This window comes from Meleagris gallopavo, chromosome 23 (genome assembly GCF_905368555.1).
Source record: "Meleagris gallopavo chromosome 23, MGAL_WU_HG_1.1, whole genome shotgun sequence".
In the NCBI taxonomy this organism is placed as follows: domain Eukaryota; kingdom Metazoa; phylum Chordata; class Aves; order Galliformes; family Phasianidae; genus Meleagris; species Meleagris gallopavo.
The window spans coordinates 4,861,643-4,885,049 of record NC_139426.1 but is presented as its reverse complement, the minus strand read 5'-3'; the positions used below and the strand labels follow the sequence as shown (position 1 = coordinate 4,885,049).

Genomic DNA, 23,407 nt, shown 5'->3' with positions numbered 1-23,407 from the left:
AGGTGAACACTTTCATCCCATTCCCCTATGGGATTTGGGGCTGTGCGATTGCCTGTGGGCTCTGAGCCCTCCCATCCCTGTATATGGGGCAGGAATTCAACATCTGAAGTGGGAAAAGGCAAAGGATCCCATGGGGAACGCCCTATACTGGGATGCGGGTGGGGATGCCCCATCCTTGGGGTCCTTGCAGAGCTCCTTATGGGTTTCACCCTTCCCTAAAGCAGCTGACTGATGGGAAAAGCCATTTCTAACCTCGAAACAAAGCCTCTGGGCAGCTCTACACCTCCCCTTGCCAAAAAAAAAATAAGAAGGGGGAGGGGGGGGGCTGAGAAACAGAGCATGGCTGCTGCAGAGCAATAGTACAACATGAGGGCTGCCCCGAGAAGAGCCCCGCTTTGCAAAACCCACAGAAAGCGCGGGCACTCACGGCACCACCCGAAATAAATCCTCATCCCCCAGCAGAAGTAGGGCACAGAAAGTAGGGCAGCAGCTCCCTGCAAAATCTTTTATTTATCGCCCAGGGAGCGGCGGTGCAGGGCATGGCCGTGAGAACAGCGGGGTCCTGGGGGTGGGATGGGGACCTTCTGTCCCTAAATAGTGCCGCTATGGGATGGAAATGGGGTCGGGGTTGGCTGGGTTGTGCTGCTGCGGGGAGTGATCGCCTTGAGGAAGAATAGGGTCACGGAGTTATTGGGGAATTGGGGAAATCAGTGGGAAAAACACAGAATTGGTCGTTCCAATGGCATTGGTCATTCCAACAACCAACGGCACTGAACCCTTCCTGTGCAGGAACTGGAAAAACCTGATGGCCGATTGCTTGCCCATGGGTTTTTGCCCACCCCTACTATGCTGTGGGCCATGGGGCCATGCCCACTTCCACATCCCCACATAGGGATTTGGGGGGCTTTGCCCCCATTACCATCCTCCATCCACAGCATCAGGAGCTCATGGGGCTTTTGGGGGCTCTTCCCAACTGCTTTGGGTTCTCCTTTAGAGGAGTAACATCTTGCTGCATGGAACCAAAGCATTGGGTTGAGTTTTCCTTCCAGGAAGGAGGATTTAGGGTTTTTATTCTGGGGGGAAAATAGGAAGAGAAGCCCTGAAGCGCCCCATGAGACACATCGTCACGTTGCTGTGTGGGGAAACATCACCAGCAGGAAAATGAGAGCTTCCCAGCCCAGATTTGGGAGTTACCATACCTGTAGGAGCCAGGTGCAGTGGGGATGCAGCAGGACATGGAAGCATCCCACAAAACCCCCAGATCCCTCCTATGTGCTGCGTTGTGCCCCTCCCCGGGCTTTTCATTTTCCTTCAACCTGGAGTTAGAATTCCTCCACTCCTGCCAACAGCTGTTCCCGCTAATGAGGACGAAGCAAAACATCAGACATCTTAATTCATGCATTGCTTGAGGTGTCGAACTGTTGCGTTACACTCACACGCGGGAGGCACAGCACCGAAAATAAAGACCATCATTTTTCACAAGGGACCCGAATGCAGCACAAATGCCGTGGTCAACTCCAACCCCTGGTTCGATAGTCAGAGACTTGAGGGGAGGAATTCTTATTTTGAGGAGGTGGGCACACACACAGCCCTGCATTTGTGGGTTCAGGGGCATCTAACTCACCTCATCTGAGCATCGCTGATGATTTTTGGGGTGGGAGATGGTTTTGCCCCTTCCAGTGGGTTGGAGCACCAGCTCCCAACTTGGGATGTGGGGGGATGACAAAATAAAATAAAAACCAACACACATGTGAAATTTAAAAAATAAGTAAATCAATAGAAGCCCAACATGTGATGCAACACCTTAAATACCGGGCGGTGAGTCACGGGGCTGGGGATCCAGGTTCTGACTCAGCGTGGTGGTTCTTGTTTCCCTCAATGGGCACTGAGGAGCTCATGCCAACGTGACCATGTGAATATCTCTGTGCTGTGGGGAAGGAGAGGACTGGAAGGGCACACTCAGCCCCAAATCTAGGGATAAACGGCCCCAAATTTAGGGATTAAATGGCCCCAAATTTAGGGACATGGTTAGTGAGCATGGCGGTGATGGGTTGATGGTTGGACTTGGTGACCTTAGAGCTCTTTTCCAATCTTAATGATCTTATGAACCAACCCAAGGGATGGGGACTAGAGATGTCATCCCAGACCCCTGCACAGGCACATGGGGAAACAAACAAACAAACAAACAAATCCCCCAAAATACAATTCCTAATGGATCTGAAGCCCATCCAAAATCCATCCTTTGGAAAGGGTTAACCCAAAACAGAGCTGTGAATCCCCCAGTGCAATGGGTAGGGAGGAAGGAGAAGCTCACAGAGCTCCAGCTTGGCTTTTCTTGCTCATCTGCACTGTGATACTGCTGCATTCAGGAGGTTTAACCACTCAAACAATTAACGGGACCTCCCCAGAGGTGCAGTCTGCAGCCCAGATGCTCACCCTGGGAGAAGGGATTTGGAATGGGACCAGAGAGGTCCACAGCACCATCAGCACGAGCCCCGCTTTTTTTCCCCTAATATAACAAACCCTGGCTTTCCCAATTAAATTGCAAACCTCAGAACGGACCGCACAGCAGCTGGAACAGAACCTGCGGAAGGAAGGGGACGGGGGGAACCTTTACACCACCTGCAGCAAATCGAACGTGCAGCTGACCCTGATGTCCTCACCGCTGTCGGCGCAGGAAAAACCCCCATGGGAACAGCATTAGGAACAGCCTGACCCAGGGGAGCACTGCAGAGCCCGCGACCCCCATGGGGCACCCAAATCAACCCCCCCAGTGCCCCTTTTCTCCCGTGGGTCGAGGCGTTGGTGGATGCAGCTATTTTCAGGATGTCAGCGCCCACTGACAGCCCCACACGGCGCAGGGTGCATATGGCTCTTTATATATAGGATGCACGCAGGGACACGTCTCTGCCAAGCGGTTCCCCGGCTCTCTGCTCCCAAAACCTCAGGAGTTTGAGTTCAAAGTGCATCCCACACCCACGGGGGTCCGCATTTGGGAGCTCTGGATCCCAATGGGCAGAAGCCATCGGACCCACGTGTGGGTCGGTCACCCCGTATTGTTCTCAGCTGCTGGGATTTGGAGGTGCAGCCAAGGAAAAGCGACCGATTGTGTAACGTTTGGCTCCAAAAGCTCCTTACACAGTCACATCTTTCTATTGGATTTCCCTTGCCCCGCGCCGCTGATTGCTGCGGTATTTATGTATAAATAGAAGCTGTCTTCCCATAATCTGCTCGTTTCTCCTCATTAACTCGGGGCTGAGCTCAGGCTCTGGTTTTGGGGATGCTGGGACCTGGTGGTGCTCAATGGATCCGTTCTCCCCCCAGACCGAGGTCAGTTTTCAAGCTGTTCTCTTTGGGTTTCCAAGCGACCAACGCAATGCAGCCCATTCAGGGCACCTGGTGCCCTTCTACCCCTCACAACCAGATAGATGCTGAGGAGAGAGGGGAAGAAATCCCCCAAACCCCCCATTCTCCAAATTCCCATTCCCAAAACCCACGTGTTTGCCGCCAGGCATCCCTCCTCACCCTCACCCCTTGGGGCACAATTCCTTCCCGTCCCCTTCCTCCATCCTCACACTGCTTCTCCCTCATTTAGGGAACGTCTCGATTTGCTAATTATTTTTAATCATTATTACTCATCTCTCCCTTCCTCCCCCCCAACACTCGGTCCCGGCTCCGTCAATCACGCTAATAGCTGTTTACAACCTATCATCAACTCTTGCATAACATCCACATGACTGTGCTCGGATGCCTCCGACACCCAGAGCTGCCCTGGGCTCTATTTTGGGAGAGCTGAGCCCACGGCACCGAGCGGCCGCGTCCCTCCTGAGAAGCATCCCTCGATGGGGATGGTGTTGGTGGGTTTCATAACCCGCCCATGCTCCGCCGATGCGCCCCATCTACGGAGAACACAAGGTTTGAGGTCTGGCCCTGCCTAGGACTGCAGTTTGGCACCAGGGATGCCCCACTCGGGTTGGTTCTCTCCCCAAAATCCCAACATCCATCCCACCTGCCCCCTGGAATTGGGGAAGCCACTCTCTCCCCACGCAAATATTTGTTTTGCGCAACGCAGAGGGGCTCATTTATTAAGCTCCAGCTGATGACTGTATTCAAACTCATTTCTCCTAATGAGGCACTCACGGTCACTCCAGCAACAGCATCCCAGCAGCTACACTGCATCCAGCCCTCAGTCAAACCCGGAGAGAGCCATGGGGACCTGTCCCTACGCCAGGCAGACCCCACAACCCTCATCAGCAGCCCAATTAGGCAGCTGGAGGTGGCTAATGAGCCCAGAAAACAGTGGGCAGGCACGGCCTGGTGCTTGGCTGGCATGTGGTAGGGTGAGAGGATGTGAACAAATGAGTGTTTGCCATCCATGTGACTCAGCCAAGGGAGCAGCCGTGGGGCAGAGAGGGGAGTGGGGAAAGGAATGGGATGGGGTGGGGAAACACCTGCAAGAAGGCACTCGTATCACTGCTCATCAAACCCCGCAGCCATCAGTTCTCCATGCACCACGGAAGCTCCAGGTGCATCTCCTTCTCCTCTGAGCCAAAATGAGGAAATCAAAAGGTGGGGTTTGGGGTTTTTTTTTCTTTTTTTTTTTTTTTTCCCATTTTGCATGACCCAGCTACACTGCAGACAGTCAAGGTGACCCCAAAACAAGGCAGGCTCCAATTTACCCAGACAACATGGCAGTGCTAATGATCCCATCACACAGACCCCAAGGGGTGACACAGATGCTCACGGACCCCTGACTGCACACACACACACACAGAGCACAGGAACCTGAAGCACACTGCAGGAGGAAAAGGCAACGTGACATGCCCACATCCCTGGAGCTTTCCAGGTGGGATCTGTGGGGCGAAGTAGGATGCTTCAGGCTGGGAAAATGTCCCCTTGCAGCCTGTCCTCTGCTCCCCACAGCTCTACAAGGAGTGACATGGACAATACATTGGTCGACAGCACAACATCAGAGCACTGCACACAAGGGATGCAGCATTTTGGCAGGGAGTACAAACCCCCAAGCTGTTTTGGCACAGGGTGTCTCTATTTGGTGCCTGGGGGGCAGCCCTCCCTGCCCACCCAGTCTGCCACAGGGCCCCAAGGCATGCTGCCATCTGCAGGAGCTCTGCATGGGCACCTGGAAAGGCAGCCTGGGGCTACAGAGCTCAGCACCATCCAGATTTCTGGTCCCCATCTGCAACTGATGCAGCTCATGGGGCTCAAGGCAAGGCTGCATCCTCCCAGCTCCTTGCTCCATCACAGCAGGTTTCCCTTATGAAATGCTGATGGATGCCCACTTCTGCTACGAGATAGCTGAGATAGGAGAAGCTGAGGATGTGGGGATACACGGATTTCTAGAGGGGACACACAGTCTTGGCAGCAATGAAGTGGCAAGAGCTGACTGGGAACCAGAAGCACACAGCTAGCATCCTACTGCAGGGACTGTCCTGGGGCAAAGCACCAACCTCTGAGCACAGCATTTTGCCCAGGCTGCTTCTGTTTGCTGACCAGCTGGAGGCTGCCTGGTCAACCCACACAGTCCCTGTGGTGGCATCCTCAGGGATGGGTCCCTATCCTGCTTTCCCATCTCACACACTGCCAGGGTTGTAGCACAGCAGGTTGAACTCCAGGTTCTCATCCCAGTGCCTGAGCAAGACAAAGAGCTGCTGGGCTGCAGATTTCACAGCAGCCAGGCTGCAGCCCTGTGGGAAGTCCTGCTCACCCAGCCACAAGCTGGCCTTGGCAGCCACCAGCTCCCACTCAGTGAAGTGGGATGCTGAGCTGTGCTCCAACCAGGCCAGTGCTACAGCCGTGGCCCACAGCATCCCCTCGGGCTCTGTCTGCTTCTGCAGCTCGATATCCAGCAGCAGCATTTGGACATCAGTGCTGTCTGCCTCGGAGATGCTGGCATCCCGCTGCTCAGCTGGGGAGTGGCGGATGGTGATGGCAGGAGGGGAGAGCTCGCTCTCAGCTTTCAGAGCTTTGGAGATGCTTTCCATGGCACCTCCTGTGTCCCATGCGGAGCTGTTGTTGGGGATCAGGAGCTGCTGGCTGTGCCCAGGGCTTCCACGCTGCTCTGGCCTCTTGGTGCTGGAGGAGCTGGAGGGGCTGAGAGCCAAGCGGTGGCAAGAGAAGGGTGAAGTCCAGCAGAGCTTCTCCATGGGGATGCTGACTGCCTTGCAGAAGGCACTGTTCATGAGGAAGGCACCGCAGGCCAGCTGCAGGGACACCTGCGAGGAGAAGCAAGAAGCTCTGAGATACCAACCATATGCATGCTGTGCTGGAAAAGTGGAGATCCCCATTCCAAAATGAACCTCCTGACACAGTGCTGGACGGCCCAGAGGTCCCCTGCCCAGGGCTGAGCTGCTCACCAGTGGAAGGTAATCGGCGCTTTCAATGTCACTCTCGGAGCTGGCTTCGCTCGCTCTGCCTGGAGATTTGCTCATGAAACCTTTGGCAGCCCGAGTCAGCAGCCTGGTCTTCTGGAGGGTAAGCCTGCAGGAGGATGGGATGGCAGCCATCATCTGCGCATCCCCTCCTGATGCCCACCTCCCCCATCCCATCCAACCACCCCTATTCTCAGCCCAACACAGTGATGGTCACTGCTCCGTGCCGGACACATGAGACATACAGGTGGAAGAGGAAGGCAGGGTGCACTCATACCTTGCAGCAAAGATGCTCTCGATGGATTTTGGGGAGCGTGTGGAAGAAGCAGGTAGGCTCTGGAATGGCACTGGGAAGAAACACCAAGAAAATGCGACAGGAGAGTGACTGTCAGAGCACAGGGAGCAAAACCTACAGTGCTGGGGTGTGAGCTGCTGCGTCTGCTAAAATCCTGCCTCTCCTCTTGCTTGTGTGGGATACAGGGTAACCGAATTAAAAAATGAACGTGAGGAAATCTGTGCCGAAGGCTCTGTGCCTTTCACCTCTGGAAGCAGCCAGGTCTTGTGCTCACAGGCCTAATTGTAGGCAATAGAGTTTAAAAAATAAAAAACAGAATACTCAGCAGAAAACCGGGTGAGGAGCCCGGATCACTGACTCAATTTCTCAGCAATTATGCAGCAGCAGCTCCAAGCCGTTTTCCTGCCCGTTCCCATGCCCAGACCTGACTCCAGAGAGCAGCAATCATGGGGGCTGAAGCCACGTGGAGAGCAAGAACGGTGCTGGAGCCCAAAATGTGGGGCCTGGCATGTAGCTGTGAGCTGCCCCACCTTTGGGCACCCTGGAAGCCTTCCCTTACCTTCAGGTATGCGGCAGCGCTTCCAGCTGGAGGACAGTGGGGTGCTGCAGGGTGACAGCCTGGGCTCGTCCCAATCTGCAAGGAAGGAAGCACAGCAGCATCGCTACCAACCTGAAATCTCCCTTGTGCCACTTCCAGCCCCTGAGCACGGAGGTGATTTTAGTTCTGCCGCATCCCTGACAGCAACAGATGCGGTCCCAGCCCAGCTTGTCTTCATTAGCAGAGGATTTGGTGACAGGCAAGTGCCTCACAGCCCCTTGCCTCTAATTATGCCCCGCTTCATCCCTCATGCTATTCGTGCTATGGCTGCCAATTAACTTCCAAGCACGGTTGGCAGCCACTGCCTGTGGTTTGGGAGTTTCAGGGCAAATTGCAGCTTCTTCCCTGTTTAAGGAGAAGGATTCCAGCCAGACGTGTGGTTAATTGCTCTGAGCAAAAGGCTGGCTTTTTTTTTCTTTTTTTCTTTTTTTTGGGGAAGGTGGGAGGGGAGAGGGTGCTGTACATAACAGGACAAAAGACCAGAGAAGATATCAGTTACAAAAAAAAAAAAAAAAAAAGGTCATATCTCATATCTTCATAAAATCATAGAATGGTTGGGTTGGAAGGGACTTTGCAGCAGGCTGGTTGCCAACCACTGGTCCAGTCCATCTTCATGGACTGAGCCAATGAGAACAACAGCAAGGAAACACAGCCAAAACCAGGTCTTACCCATGCCATAAAATCCATCATCTCCATTCTGGCCGCAAGGTGAGAGGGGTTGTGCAGAGGAAAGGCCACGACACCTCCTGTGACCCGAGCTGAGGCTCCTATGGCCACCTTGCTTGGACAGAACCCATTGGGATGAGAATTGCTGGTGTTAAGCAGGGACTGGGGCAGCAACAAACCCCGAAGGCCAGTGAGCTCGGTCCCTATGCCATCCCAACCCAAGGCTGGCCACAGAGAGTGAGGTTGTTGCCACCACGAGTGACAGGAACCCAGCAACGGATGGATGGATGTGCCTTAGGTGCACAGATCTGGCGTTGGGCTGAGCCTTGGCAAGGTTCCTGGGGTGCCCCCTACCCAACCCCCTGCCCCACGTTACCTGTGTGGCTGTACTCAATGATGGGGGGCAGGTAGGTGCCACTGCTCAGCTCCACCGGCACGAAGGCTGTGTATTTACTGATGACATTGCAGGCCTTGCTGGTGTGGACGGCGTTGAGTTGGTATCGCCTCCCTGGCCCTGCATGGGACAGACACCAGCATTTAGAGACCTCTGCATCCTCTCTGAAAGAGCAGTGATGCGCTGGCACAGCTGCCCAGGGAGGTGGTGGGTTCACCGTCCCTGGAGTTGTTCCAGAACCGTGGAGATGTGGCACTGAGATGTAGGCATGGTGGGGGTGGGTTGATGGTTGGATCCTTTGATCCAATGAGGCCCCTTCCAACCTGGGATGTTCCATGGCTCTATGGTGCTACGTGAGGCCGAGGTTCCGTTACCGTGCTCGATGTCGCGTTCCCTCTCGGCGAGCAGCTCCAGGTCCCTGATGACAGCCCTGGCTGCCAGCTGGTGGAAGGTCTCACTCCACACGTCCTCCTCACCCTCCTCCTGCCCATTCTGCTCTCGGAGGAGTGCAGGGAGGTCGAAGGTGATCTCCCATTGCACAGGCTCACCGCCCCGCAGCCCCTTCACCACCGCCTTGCAGGAGGTGTGGGGGGAGCGCGGGGACCCCCGGGTGGCACCGGAATCCCAATCCTGGGGCTCCCAGTCTGAAGAGGTCTCTGTTTCAAATGTGAAGGATGGATGTTGGGCAGCCTCTGAAGAGAGGAGAGAAATAGGTAGTTAACCACAAAGCCATAATTAACCCTCCCCAATGGAGGCACTGAGTGGTGGCACTGAAGGATGCGGTTAGCGGGCACGGTGGTGATGGGGAGATGGTGATCTTGGTGGACTCTTCCGACTTCAGCGATGCTATGATTCTGTCAGTAGGGATGGGTTGACTCGATGATGTTAGTTTGTCATTTCCAACCTCAAACACTGTACGATTCTATCAGCAATACCACCCAAATCCCTCTCCCACATTACCTGGCTCCCCAGGGCTCCGGCTGTCGGATGAGGACTGCAGGCTGGCATCGAGAAGCCCTGAAATCCATCCCACAGCCACGTCAGGTGCTGGTGGGGACGTGGGGCAGTGGCAGGAGGACACATGGCTCTGCAGCAGGGAGGGCCGGCGGGCGCCCGCACCACAGATCCGGGTGGTGGAGATGCGTGAGGTGGCAGTGAAGGGCTGGGGAATGCAAAGACATTGAGCTTTACTCCCTGGCTGGGACAGACCTGCAGGGTGTCCCGAAAGCACCAAGGTCCCAGGGGATCTCTCCCTATTTGCACAGGAGGTGAAATACGGGTTTCAGCCCTGCAGACGTTTTAATGGCTTCATTTGGGAGACAAGGGAAAGAAGAGAGATGGAAAGATCAAGCACCAGTTACTTGGTAACGGGAGGAGGAAGGCGTAGAGGATGGGGAGAAGGGAGTCATTTTTTTTTTATGTTTTTAACAAGGCTGTTTCTCTACTTGCAGGATACATGAATCTCCCCTGCAGCATCTCTGATGCTGCATCCACCACAGAGAGCAGCAAGCAGCCAGCCTCCATCACTCACCACCGAGGGTGTGATGCTCTATGAACCCACCAACAAAACAGGGAGGCAGAAAGCTGTGCGTGTGGCCCGAAACAGGAGCACCGAGTACTCCATCCCATCCTGAGCTCCATCTCCATCCTGAGCTCTCCTCCCAGAGGGGGAAGAAGCCAAGCACTGAGCTGCCCATTGCCAGCCCTGACCTTTCCATCCCAGCACGGCGTGTGTGGAGGCGAGCAGAGGGCTCACACTCACGGCCCAGTAAATGTCAAGCCCTGGCAGCCAGCCTCGGAGAGCCGCCAGGAGCCCTCGCAGCACAAGGGACAGCAAAACCAGGCTGCAATTAATTACGAGCAGGATGCACGCTGGTAATGGTTTACTGCCCTCCAGAAGGGAGTCATTTCCATCTCAGCCTTCATGCTGAGCATCCCACGCACAGGCAGGATGCTCTGCGGGCCTCAGAAGTGCAAGGAAGGTCGCAGGTATCTCCCAAACCCATCAGCTTGCTTCTCCCGTGCTTTTCAGCACCCTCCCTGCTGCTGCTACAGGGCAGAGGCTTCATTCCCATCCCCTCGCCTCCAGCCCCCCTTCACCCCAGTGTCAGCAGAAGAGAAACGAGACCCCAGCATCCCTCTGTGTTTCCATGGGAACAGAAGTGCACGGCCGCTGCACATCCTCCCAGTGCAGATTTCAGCACTGGGCATCACAGTTATGCTGAGGACAGGAGAAAACCCATCCACACCCTTCCACAGTGTAGCTCCAAGCCCTTTCCAGGACTGGGTTCCGCCTATGGGCCGTCACCTGCATCCAGACTCCAGCCTGAAGCTGTGGGATATGCTTTGGGACCGACCTGGGGACCTTGGAGGGCACAGATGTGCCACAGTCAGATTATACACCACAGCCAAACGCTGGGGAGACGGGCGGGAGGGAGCCTGGGGATGAGACAACAGCAAAGCTAAACACAAACCACGCAGGTGTGGGAGGAGGAGAGGCATTCAGCAAACAGAAGCAGGGAGCAGGATCCCATCAGCATCCCATCTGTGTTTGCCACATGCTTGTGGCATGCTGCAAGCACGCCCACCAGGGCTGGCGTGACCCAGGCTCCTTCTCTTCCACAACCCAGACACTCCCAGTGCCGTGGGCTCATCCTATGGCACAGAGAGCATCTCTGGGAGTAACCCACCTGGAAATGCACAGGCTGTAGCTCGGGGCTGAGCTGCTGCAGGTCCTGCAGCTGGGTTTTGCGGAGGGGGTTCCTCAATAGCGCGCTGCCCGGGTCGCTGGCCGTGGGCTCCTTGTAGAGGGGCTGGTGGTCAGAGATTTGGTTGGCACTGTATGCACGTCTCCTGCAGGATGCCTTCACATCTGAGTGGGGGGAGAAAGGGTCAGCATCAGTCCTCCCGAAGAGGATAAGGACGTATTCAGCCCTGCTTGGTTCAAAGCAAAGCAGCAAAAGCGCAGAAGAAAACAAGAGCCTACACTCAAACCCCAGGGGGATGCCAGGAGAGCTGGTTGGGGAGGCTTCGTCTGAGCAGTTTTCAGCCAGGAAAAAAAAAAAAAGAAAAAAAAAAAAAAGCTGACTGCATTTACCCAAATCTTCCTGGAGAAGACAAAGGGTTTACTAATGAAATTTCATTAGTGCAGACATTTTCCTGTCAGAGCAAGAGCAAAATTTCATTTGGAAACGCATGATTTCTCATTGTTTTTGACAAGGCTGAGAGGATGGGCTGCACAGTTCCTCTCTGACTATCAGCAGAGGATATCCCACAGGTAGCAGAGGTTTCCCCTGCAGCACGGGCCGAAGCTGGGGCTGCTTTGGAAACCTCTGGGGAAGGCAGATCTCCAGTGCTGCCATCGGTTTCCTGACAGCTTCGGGTAAAACATCCGAACCAAACAGCCTCGTCGAGATGTGTCATCCTCCCACAAAGCCCTCTGACACTTTGCAGCTGGGGAGATGGAGCTGTCAGGCGAGCAAATTGGCAGAGCAGAGATGAAAGCTGGTTAGGAAGACAGGGGCCTGACCGGCATCCGTGTCTGATTCTCCGCTGGGGTCCCTGCCTGCCACCAGCTGATCCGGGGTGCTGCATCCCTCTGGGTAGCTCCAGCTCTCAGCACCAGTCCCCTCTTCTTGGGAATGAAAGAAAACGGAGCTGCCAGACTCCTGGGAACGCATGGTGCTGTACCGGCGTCTCTTGTCCTGGGGAGAGCAGAGATGGGTTTGGGTTTGTGCACTGGTGCCAACGGGATCTGAGCCACGCAGGGAGCTCAGCGACAGTGGGAGAAGCGTGGCACTCACAGCTCTGGGCTTGGAGATGTACAGTGAGGTGTCACAGATGACGCTGTAGCCCACCAGCCGGTCCCCAGGGAAGAGGCAGCTGGTGTTGAGTGGGGAAACCAACACCTCGGTGCTTTCAGGGAAGACCCACTCCACTGACACATCGCTCAGCACTGGAGCCATTGCCTTCTTCAGCGACCTGACCACCTGGGATGGGGAGCAGCAGGAGGAAGAACCACACCAAAAGCTGTGGGGCTGAGCCACGAACCCCAAACCCTGTTGGGTTTGGTTGGGTTCGATGCCGGCACAAATAAATGGAGATATCAACACACTGCCCAGTGCCCCGATGGGGAAGGCCAACATCTGTGGGGACACGTGGACTGCAGAGCCATCCCTGCACACTGTGGGATGTCAGCACCAGATTCACAGCTTTGCATCTCCTGTGTTCCCTATTGTTCCCACTGCTTTGTCACCAGCTCTGGAAGATGCACCAGGCTGTTTTATAAGGCTATTAATTGATGCCTCAGACTGCTGGAGGCAAAGCACTATATTAATAGCTCTATTAAAAAAAAAAAAGAAAAGAAAAAGAAAAAAGAAATCATATCGCTTCACTGTCTTTGCTTTTAATTTACATCAGAAACGCTGATGCTCTTCTGTCTTAGAAAGGATTCTGTGTGCTACAGGTCCCTGCAGAGGGACGAGGGCTGAAGCCCTTTGAGATGGAGGATGCAGAGACAGAATTTAAGGACATTTCTGAGCTGAGGACCCGATTGTCTCCAGGTTTGTCACTCAGTGCATGTTTTCACCAGGAGACGGAGCCCACAAAGGACCATTCTTACAGCACAGCCTCAGCCTTCACGGGGAGAGCGAAAACGAAGCTCCCTCATTTGCTTTAAAGTCAGTTTAATAAGCAAAGCAACTGCAGCACGCTCCCCTCCCTCCAACCCTGGGTACTTCTCGCCTGAGCAGCGCCAGGGCTGAGCCTGACTTCAAAACTAATTGGCTGCTTTGATGCCGGCTCTCTGCCCTTCCTCTGCTCTGCGGCAGCAGCTGCTTTGAAGCCGGAGCGGCTGCACGGTGGCTATCGCCTCTCCCATCCCCGCGCGGGGTAAACACCTCCCACTGCCTCCGCCAGCGGAGAGGAGGATGCTCCCATCCCCTCCTGCTCGTCCACCTGCTGCCGAGTGGGAGCTGCAAAAGCAGCAGCAGGAGGAGGGGGGGAATGGGATTGCAACGTGATTTGGTTTGGAGAGGTGAGGGTACGGTTGTACCTTGGGCTGCAGCCTCTCGCCCTCCACCAGGAACTCAGCGATGCCCCTGGACACAGCGGCTGCTCCCTGCACCAACCTCCTGCAGGCGTGGGGCCCAATGCCGAAGCTGAAGCATCTGCAAAGGGAAGAGAAAGGAGCTCCGTGTTTGGGTGGCTGGGGTGGGGCTGGGAGCTGCCCGCCCAAGGCCAGGTTGGATGGGGCTTTGGGCAGCCTGGGCTGGTACGAAATGGGGAGGTTGGTGGCCCTGCACGTGGCAGGGGGTTGGAGATTCGTGATCCTTGAGGTTCCTTCCAACCCTGGCCATTCTGTGATTCTATAGAAGGTATCACTGCTCGTAACATGGGGTTGGGATTGGATTGGGTTTTCAGATCCCTTCCAACCCAAACCACTCTCTGATTCTCAGGTTCCATGAAGGAACAACACTCGGGGCTTGCCGGCAGGATCCCCAATTGCTTGGCTTACCAAGTCAGCTCCTCTCCCCACTGAGTGCCTGTGGTCAATAGCATTAAAGAGCTAGTAATTATCTCTGCTCAATTAAAACAAACATTTTCTCAAGGCAAGAAGAACCAGACTGCTGCCGTCACCCAACTCAGCAAGCCAAGGGCTGCAAACCAGGGGCAGGCAGAGGGAGAAAAATCTCTGCATCTGCACCAGGGGGCTTTTCTTTTGGAGGTTTTAATCCCCAGATGGCTGCAAATCTTCCAGAGACTCACACCCTCTTAAAGAGGTTCTGATCTCCTTTTGAGCTAAGGGCTCAAAGCCCAGATTCCAGCACCAAGAGAGAGGGACAGGTAGTGCTGTGCTGCTGAGAAGCACTCAGCCCTCCATAGAGGAAAGAAAGGAAAGAGCAGCTTCCCTGATCAGCCCTGGACTGGGGAGGAGTAAGGCTTTTTAGTGCCTGATTCATTGGTTGGCAAGCCTAATAGTTTGGAACTAAATGATCTTTAGGTTCCCTTCCAGCCCAAGCCATTCTATGATTTTCTTCCATTTTCCTGATGTTTCATCTCTCTTAAAGAGATGGAGAAGAAACCAGACCATGAGGGTTGGGGAACGGGCTGGGAGCTCGCCGCATTCATTTCCTGCTTATCCCATTGCTCTTTTTCAGCAAATTCAATTCCCATCCTGGAAGCAGCTGGGTCCAAGCCCAGATGTGCTTCAAAAATAAAAAAATAAAAAAAAAAGGGAAAAAGAAAAAAAAAAAAAAACAAAACAGCGAGGAAGATTGCTGGTGTGTCAATCTCTCCTAGCAGGAAGCACCAGCAGAGAGCCTGCGAAGCTGTCAGCCCAATTCTCCTGTGCTTGATTGTTAGAAAAGCATCTGAACTTCTGGGATCTGTTCCAAACCCTTTGAGGTTTCTGTCTTCCTGACACGGGCTCGGCTGTGAGCTGCAGCCCCCCAGCTCTGTGCCCCATACCTGGTGGAGCAGGCGTGGTTCCTCAGCATCTCCAGCACCATCCCTGCGTTGCCCACAGCCCCGTGAGACAGCAGGAAGAGCAGGCGGGGGTGGCCCCTGCGGATGGGCTGGCGGACAATCCACTTGAGAGGAGACAAGATGTTGGGGCTCCCTGTGTCCTCACGCATCCTCCTGATGCTCTCACAGGCCACGGCCAGGCTTTCCTGTGGGAGGAGTGTGGGATCGCCCATCTGACCCCCAGCTCCCATCCCATCCACCCAGCACTCACCTCGCAGTACGTCCTGCTGGCTGGGAATAGGATCTTGAAGGTGGAGCTGAAGGTGATGATGTTGAAGAGGCACGCTGGCATCAGGCTCTTGAGGGCCACCAACAGAGCATCCTGATGGAAGGAAGCAGTGGGTCAGCACACCATGCCTCTCCTGTCCACTTTAGCTTCATAGAACAGCTGGGTTAGATGGGATCTTAAAGCCCACCCAGTTCCAACCCAATGCCATGGGCTGGTTGCCACCCATGAGATCAGGTTGCCCAAATCTCACCCAACCCAGCCCTGAGCATCCCCAGGGATGGGGCACCCACAGCTCCTCCCATGGCAGCACTCAGGGAAGATGTGGCACTGAGGGATGCGGTCAGTGGGCACGGCGGGATGGGTTGGGGTTGGATTGGAGATCTTGGAGGTCTTCTCCAACCTTAATGGTTCTAAATCAGTTTCTTTCACATGATTTCCTACGCTGAGAAATCTCTGCATATCGCTGCTCTCTTACAAGTTTCCCAATGTTTTTTTGGGTTCCAACACGGCGAGGACAACGGGGTGCTTCCAAAGAACAAAATCTCTGTTGCTCCAAAATGGTGAATTCTGTGCTCGCCCCGCAGCACTGCAGCATGGAGTTGGGGGTGAGAAGCAGAGTGTTGAAGCGGAGCCGTGCGACACATAATGCACTGCAGTGCCCGAACTGGCAGAAATAAACAAACAGCTTCGAGTCGCACAAAAGGAGAAGCCTCCCCCAGCCCCAACTCCCTTAGAGCTGGCACAATTAAAATAGCAAGGAGAAGCTGCTTCCAGAACTTGTCATTACCAGCAGTGGTTATCTAACTCGCCTGCTCCTGGTCTCTTACATAAGAGGACAGAGCTTGGAGATGCTGGGACGGCCACCGTGGTCAACTCCACCAGCAAGCAGTGCTGCATGAGGGGGAGCAGAGAGTTGGCAGAGCTGTGTGTGCTCTGATAAAAGCAGACTTCTGCCTAGGGCAGCAGAAAGCCCAGAGCCAGCTCTGGGAGAGGAGCTGCCAAGGTCACACTGGCTGCCTCCTGGCTTCATCCCAGGGCAGGGCACGGGCAGAATGCTGCGTGGTCCACGAGTGGGGCTGCCCTTTAGCAGCTTCACACCGAGCTGTTATCTCAAACCTACAGGGATGTATTTATATCGCTGCTCCCAGCTGGCTCTGGGGGTGCTGGCTCCTGCAGTTCTGACATCGCGCCTTGGAACTCATTACAAAGATTAAATAAATTTTTTAAAAAAAAGCATTAAAAAACCACCCAGATTTCCAAATATTTCTGTTAAAGCGCTTCCTGAAGCGAGCTCCCAAAGCCTGCCTTCTGTTTCATCAAGCAGAAGGATTTATTGCTTCTTGCAGTAAATATTGATCCTGATCCCGTTGCACTCTCTATCAATACGGCGGCTCAATAAGAAGAGATGTTTGCCTCCAGAGAAGTCAATTCCCAGTTATTTTGCCAGCTCGAGCAGTGCTGACGCAAGCACTGTCCCTTCTCCCTGCTGAAAGGGATCAGATGCAGAAAGCCTTGAACTTCCCACCTCCGGGGTCAGATTAGAGACCTCCTGCCCAAACCCAGCCCAAGTCAAAGAACCCAGAGTGGATGCTTTGCAGCAAAGGAAAAGGGGGGGGAACCTGTGGCCTTCCTGGGGCTCGGTGCCATCCCTCAGGGTGACAGCACGCTCCTCATCACTGGAGGTGGATGTCCTCAGTCAGTTCCCATGGAAACAGGAGGAGGTTGGGAAGGAGATGGGCTCAGAATGCTCCCTGCCTGCAGGCAGGGCTGCTGTCAGAGCAGGGATGCGGTGGCTCTGGGTGTTTGCACCCAAACCTGGTGGTAGTTGGGTTAGGGAAGGGCGTGAGCACATCATGGAGCCTCTGCGTGCTCAGCACAGCACCCAAATGCAACCAAAGCCCCGAGGGATTCTGCAATTCCCTCTCACTCTCTGCAAGGAACACGCTTAGGGCAGTGTGGATCCATGCCCTGCTCAGGAAGATGTGATGTCCGTTAAGGTCTGGGGCTCAGTTGGCCCCCAAAACCAAGAGAAACTCCATGCAGAGCTTCTGCCAGAGACTGCAGCTTCTCACCAACACCCGCCAGCTGGCAGCCAGCAGACACCAGCCTGCCTCCAACGAGTCAGGCAGTGCTAACGATAATTAAAGTTCCCACAGTGCTTTCCCCTTCACCAGGTCCCCAGTGGGCTCAGAAACCTCTCCAGATCCCACGGGCAGCAGCCCGAAGCAGAGCCAGGTCCCAAGAGGGATAAATGAGGGCTTATCCTACAGCCTGGACAAACCCAAAGTGGTGACAGCAAGGGGATCTGACAGCTCCATGGGAACCCCAAAACATCCCAACCTTCCCATCATCCAGAGCTCCCAGCACCCTGCTCATAACCCCACACCAGACCGCAGGCCCTCGTTTGTGTTTGCAAAAGGGATCGTGGAGGTGTCTGCAAGGGCACAGCCAGCATTTAGCCCTGCAATTGGTCTCTGGATGCCTCAGGGCCCCAGGCACAGAGAGCTGGAGGATCATAGAACCACAGAGAGGGATCCAGCAGCACAGACCTTGGCACGGCCGATGCTCGTGCTGCTCCCACTGCAGTCCACCAGGAAGATGAATTCTCCAGCAGCTTTCTGCAGGTCAGCCGGGGCCGTGCTGAGCTCGGGGCAGAAGTTCAGCATGAGGACAGGGTGGTGGGGGATGTCCTTGTGCAGGCGCTTCCGGATGATTTCTGTCTGCAGAGAAGAAGGAGAAGATGTAAGAATTCAGGAGAGTGATTTTTTCTGCCTCCTTTTTTCATATAGAGGGAATTCATTGGCTGCTGGGTTTTCCCAGGCTCCCCGGACTGCTTGCTGGGACTCAGGATCCACTCTGTGGCACTTGGGGATGTGGTTTATGGGCATGGGTTGGCAGCTGGCCTGGTGATCATAGAATGGCCTGGGTTGAAAAGGACCACAGTGATCATCTGGTTCCAAACCCCTGCTGTGTGCAGGGTCACCAACCAGCAGCCCAGGCTGCCCAGAGCCACATCCAGCCTGGCCTTGAATGCCTGCAGGGATGGGGCATCCACAGCCTCCTTGGGCAACCTGTTCCAGTGCCTCACTCTGGTTGAAAAACTTCCTCCTAATATCTAATCTAGTTAGATTAGGGGTCTTTTCCAACCCTAATGATGCCGTGATTCTGAGCAACAGAGATCTGCCCCAGTTGCTGAGGGCTTTAGATGTGCACCTCACCAAGGCTTTTTGCTCTGTTTCTCATCCTCTGTGCAGTTTCTGCCCAGTCTTCCTGGGGCACAGAGGTGGCTTTCCAGCAGGGAAACGGTTCTGGAATGATCCTCCCCATGATAACTTGACATGCTAAAGACAGAAATAATTAGGGAGCCATGTGAGCCGTGGCGTGGGAGGTTCATTTCGTTCCACCTGCCTCACGCTGAACGCAATTAGAGGAAGCGCCTGCCGTGCGAGCAGCCCGTCCTCATCATCGTGCTGCAAGGGGAAGGGAAAAGAGAAGGGGCTGCAGCGAAACGAGGAGCACCAGCAGCATGGGGAGCAACCACGGAGCATCACCAGGTGTGCCCACGCAGCCCCTGCTTCAGGGCTGGAAGCACCTGGGGGTCCTGCATGCAGAGCCCACCGCAGGACAGACGGCTCCCAGCAGCCCCCTCCTCTCCGCCTGCTGCGCGGCAGGCAGGGAGCACTGAGCTGTCACTCAGCTGGGGCTGCTGAGCCATAAATCCCAGAGCTGAGGTTTTTCTATTTGCTCGTCAGCAGAACAAAGAGAAGTTTCTACTACCTTGTCTTCGGCTGAGCTCGTTATTCCAAGCCAAATCGCTTCCATCTCTCTGACAGCTTATCCAGAAACGGTAAACATTTACGGAGCAATTAAAAGAATACTTTATTCAATGTCACTGCAATAATTATAATACCGTTAATGCTATAATAATGTACCTACCTAATTACGCTATGCTAGAACAGCACTAATTATACACACAATACCCATCTTGCAGCTTCTTCCACACCCGGTTCATCAGAAGCAGTGCAGAATTTTCCCCTCCTCCTCCATATAAACCCCTCTCCAAGGGAGGATGCTGCAGTTATGGACAAGCACTGCGAGCAGGCAACCACACAATCACCCAGCTGACGGAACACCTCGGTGCCTCTCACCTTTTTCTCAGCACTGGGGTCCTTCTTTGTGCCCTTAATGAAATCATTCTTCCCCTTCAAGTGCTGTTCGTACTCTGCAGGCGTCATATCACCTTTTTCCATTAAGATGTGAGGCATGTGAGGCTCTGGAAATGCAGGAGAACCACCCTAGCTCAGCTCCAAGTTTGGAAGAGCTGCATGCACCCATGGTTGCGATGGCTTTTGAGGGGGTCTGGGGTTATCTTATAGAAGTCTGAGCCCTGGCAGTGCGTGCAAAACAGGGGCAGAGCCCACGTACCACTCGGGTGGATGAGGATCTCCACAGGTCTGTCAAATGTGTGCCTGTTGGCCAACGTGATGACGATGCTCTTCGCTGAGCGAGCGGAGGGGTCGGCATCTGCTCGGATCTCGTGCGTGGGGCTCTCAACGCCTGCATGGAGGGACCAAGGGGTGGTTAGGGAGGGCCACAGCACCCCACGCAGGGGAAGGAAAGGAGGATGATGAGCGTGGGCATCGCAGGCAGCCCCATACCTGCCAGCAAGCATGGCCCCCGGATCTCCAGGTGGAAGCTGAACTCGTACTCAGAGGGGTTGGTGGCATCACTCTGCAGCAGCTGGGCCAGACAGAAACTGCTCCCAAGCTCTGGGCTCCCCAGTGCACAGCACTGCTTGTCCCTGTGAGTGAGGTGAACCCCAATGAATGTCTGAGTGCTGTCTCCCAACCAGAACCCATCCCGATATTCCATACATTCTCAGCAGGTGGCTGGAAAGGCTGCTGGTGTTCTCCAGGCTGGGCTGAGGGACCCTGGGGACGCACACAGCTGGCAGGAGGACCCGCACGGCCCCGCTGGGCAGCGTCTGCAGCTCAGAGGAGGTGCTGATGAAGATGGAGACGCTTTCCAGGGGAGGAATCGTGCCCAGGTTGGCCACAAAAGCAATCCTCTCCAAGTCCTCATCCATCACAATCCTTCCTGCAGAGAGAGACAGCTGTATTAGGGTGTCACAGCCACAAAAACTGCCATTCCCTAGGCCTCCCAAAGTCACCCCCACCGCGGATCAAATGCCCACGCCAGCTCTCCTCTCTGGGGAACACAAACCACAGCCCTCTGCATTACCATTTTGGCAGATGCCGTACGGACATGAGTCCCCCTTGACGCCATGACACATGACAGCCACCCACTCTCTACCACCTCCCCTTCCCCTTGGCTCCCTGTGTTCCTCAAAAGGCTCCAAACTCTCTCACCACCCCCGTTGGGAGCTCCTCCATCAGGCAGGCTGATGCTGTTCAAATACACGTCGTCAATCTTGGCTTTGTCCTTTATCTGCACGGTCACAGCACGCTGGCAGATCACTGCCTCAAATCCCACGACGGTGGTGCCTTCATCCAGGGGGAAGATGAAGAGCCCTGCCAGCCAGGAGAGTTTTAGCAACACCAAGCCCTCATCCAGAACCCATCAGCCTTGAGTTCTCTGGAGGAGCTCAAGGCCAGGCTGGATGAGGCCCTGGGCAGCGTGGTCTGGTGGGGGGCACTGGGGGTTGGAACTGTGTGGGCTTAAAGATCCCTCCTAACCCAACCATTCTATGCTTCTGATTCAAGAACAAGAAGAGCCAAGTGCTGCACAGGGGAGGAACAAGCACAGGGTGTGCTGTGGGATGCAGCTGGAAAATGCACGGTAAGGCAGGACCCAATGGACACCAAGGTGACCACAAGCCAGCACTGTGCCCTTGCTGCCAAGGCAGCTAGTTGTGTTCTTGGTTGCATCAGGCACTGCCAGCAGGTCGAGGAGCTGACCCTGCCACTCTGCTCTGTGATGGGACACAGGGACACACAGAGATGGTGGGATCACCATCAATGCAAATCTCCAAGATCGTTTGGACATGATTCTGAGCACCACACCCGGGTTTCCCTGTGAGGGCTGGGTGAGACCAGAGCCATTCTATGATACCCAAACTCACACTTCTCCAGTCGTACCCTTTAGGCCCACATCACTTTGCATTTACAACCACGGGACACAACTCCCACGGCAGCATGTGCTTCACTTGCCTTTGCAGGGCTGTGCCTGCAGGTTGCAGTAGGTGAGCGATGCTGTCATGCCCAGGGCATATCCACTGACACAGGATGTCACCTCGGAGGCGGTGAGCAGCAGTGGGCAACGGGAGCTCTGGTTGATCAGCCCTGGCATCTTCACCACCAACACGGTGCTTGGGAAGGAAGAAACCACGAGAGGAACTTGGAGCACGTCCTCCTTGTGCCTTCACAGTCCTGAGGACAGAAGGAGAGGTGAGTCCTGAGCACCACATCCCTGCCTGCACATCTCACCTGCTCGAGCTGGGGCAGAATGGGTCAATTTCAGCCTTCCCTCTACCCCGCAGTGCCTCCGTCCCCAGGGAAGGCTCTGCCCTCCCTCTCCACACCATGACTCATCTCTGGTTCAGCAAAGCTCGGCTGTAAAGCTTCTGCCAAGCGCCACAACCCTTCTCCTGGAGGTTCTGCTCCGTGCTCCCATCCCCAGCGTGTTTCCTCCCCTTCCAGCATAGGCACAGCGCTGCGGGAGACGCAGCATCATTTCCAGCCAGCTGACGCATAGGTGCTCGGGGCGAGATAACAAAGGGCTGGCTGCACCGCAGGGCTGGCTGCACCGCAGAGAGGTGGCAGAGGGCATCGGGATATTAGGAAGTAATTAAGCACCAGATGGGGGAGGAAGGAGAGAGCGCGCTTTGCCTTAGGGAAGAAAGAGAGGAATGAGCAGGGGAAGCGAGGAGCGGGGAATTCATTTCTGAGAAGCCCTGGAGGTGAATTTAAGCCCCAGCGGGGGGATAGCAGCAGCGTCCCCATGCTCCCGAGGAAGTTGGCACAAGCTGCAAGCCCCATGCTTGGGCTCAAAGCCCTGCTGGCGGGGCCACAGCTCCCAGCCATCACCGCCGCGGGTTGCTGCAGCCTCACAGCCGCTGGCCCGGCCCCAGCGGGACGGATCAGAGCCGCATCAGCAGCACCGTAATCCCATCCGCGTGGACTCGGCTAGAAGTCACCACTCGTCCGGCCAAGCTCAGCCGCAGAGCACAGCGGTGACACCGCAGGGCCCCACACGGCGCCGGGATAACCCCCCCAACCTCCTCTACTTGGAGGACGGCTGTTGTGCAAAAGGTTCAAAACATTCCTCCGGCTTCGTTTGCATCAATCAACACTGACATCCAGCGGCTCGCAGCCCGCTTACAGCCTCGCAGCCGGCCGCGCTTTGCAGGGCTGTGCGCGCACGGCCGGCCGCCTGTTGCACCGATGCGGTGTCGGGGCTCACGCAGCACCTCGGGGAGCCGCAGCGATGCCGTTCAGCCCGGCAAAGCCCGCACACGCAGCTTACCTTGCCTGTGGGGAGGAGGAAGGTGGGCCGGGGTGGGGCGAGCAACTTCTCCCCTTCTCCTGCAGCTCGGGAAAGGAATCGCGCAGGCAGCGCTTCACGGCGCTCTGCCTCTGGAAGGCACGGGGAGACGGAGACGAGGAGGGAGAGAGCAGGGGAGGAGGGAGCGGGGTGACCGAGGCACGGACACACGCAGGCGGACGGACGCAGGTCCGGGAGCCCGTGGCAGAGCGGAGCCGCGCGGAGGTAACCATGACGATGATGCTCCCGCACCGCCGCCTTCGCCTCCGCCTCCCGCGGCCCCTCTCCGGCCCTGGGGACGCGATGCGGAGCCCGCAGGGACAAGAAGGGTCCGCGGGGTGCCACGGCAGCGCCCTGCCCCGCTGCAAGGTCCCGCTGGGGCTGCCCCACAAGCGCTGCTGTCCCAATAGGACACGTGGAGCGGGGACGGGGCGCGCGGCTCCCCCGCGTTCCGGCCGCTTCCACGGCCCCGTTCTCCCTCTCTGCGTCTCCATTTCGAGGATGGAAATTGCAATGGCACAGCTGTGCCCCGAGCCCCAGCTCGCACGTGGACACACTTATGGGGGAAGCCCTCCCTTCTGCAGCAGCTCAGCGACCGCAGCACAAAACCAACCATCCCAAAGCTGCACGAGCCCACCTCGCCCCGTTCTCTCGAGCTTTGCGTGCCTTGGGAACGGGACCCCAACCCCGCAGCACAGCGTGGGGCTGACCCCAGTTAACGCACAATCACTGAATAGGGCTGACCCTACGGTAACACATCAGGTCGGGGCCCCACACCCGCGGGGTAGGGACACGGCCTGACCCCGAC

The 23,407-nt window shown here is 55.7% G+C and overlaps 1 protein-coding gene across 5 annotated transcripts; it reads right to left on the bottom strand.

Annotated features, from left to right (window-relative positions):
* Positions 1-4,053: 4,053 nt before the first annotated feature.
* Positions 4,054-23,390, bottom strand: VWA5B1 (von Willebrand factor A domain containing 5B1). Of its 5 annotated transcripts, none has more exons than XM_085242456.1 (23): positions 22,582-23,390; positions 21,267-21,424; positions 20,466-20,627; positions 19,971-20,193; positions 19,755-19,897; positions 19,522-19,653; positions 19,245-19,369; positions 17,646-17,816; positions 15,079-15,189; positions 14,811-15,013; positions 13,396-13,510; positions 12,146-12,331; positions 11,872-12,046; positions 11,329-11,376; positions 11,033-11,214; positions 9,303-9,504; positions 8,717-9,034; positions 8,325-8,462; positions 7,952-8,059; positions 7,244-7,318; positions 6,667-6,736; positions 6,375-6,498; positions 4,054-6,233 (listed from the first exon to the last, which is right to left on the bottom strand). In XM_085242456.1, exons 1-23 carry the CDS (start codon positions 23,091-23,093, stop codon positions 5,592-5,594), a joined length of 4,323 nt encoding a protein of 1,440 aa, XP_085098582.1. In that variant the 5' UTR covers positions 23,094-23,390; the 3' UTR covers positions 4,054-5,591. The 5 variants fall into 5 exon arrangements, with proteins under 5 accessions (XP_085098582.1, XP_085098585.1, XP_085098584.1 ...); XM_085242459.1 differs by having other exon boundaries at positions 21,267-21,485; positions 22,582-22,721; XM_085242458.1 differs by lacking the exon at positions 7,952-8,059.
* Between the last annotated feature and the right edge of the window lie 17 nt (positions 23,391-23,407).

Coding starts and splice junctions, on each gene's coding strand:
- VWA5B1 (XM_085242456.1), bottom strand. CDS start 23,093: ATGGAGACGCAGAGAGGGAGAACGGGGCCGTGGAAGCGGCCGGAACGC. Junction 11,377..11,871: donor AGAATCAGACACGGATGCCG/GTCAGGCCCCTG, acceptor AAAACTGCTCAG/ACGAAGCCTCCCCAACCAGC. Junction 9,035..9,302: donor CCGGAGCCCTGGGGAGCCAG/GTAATGTGGGAG, acceptor TCCTCTCTTCAG/AGGCTGCCCAACATCCATCC.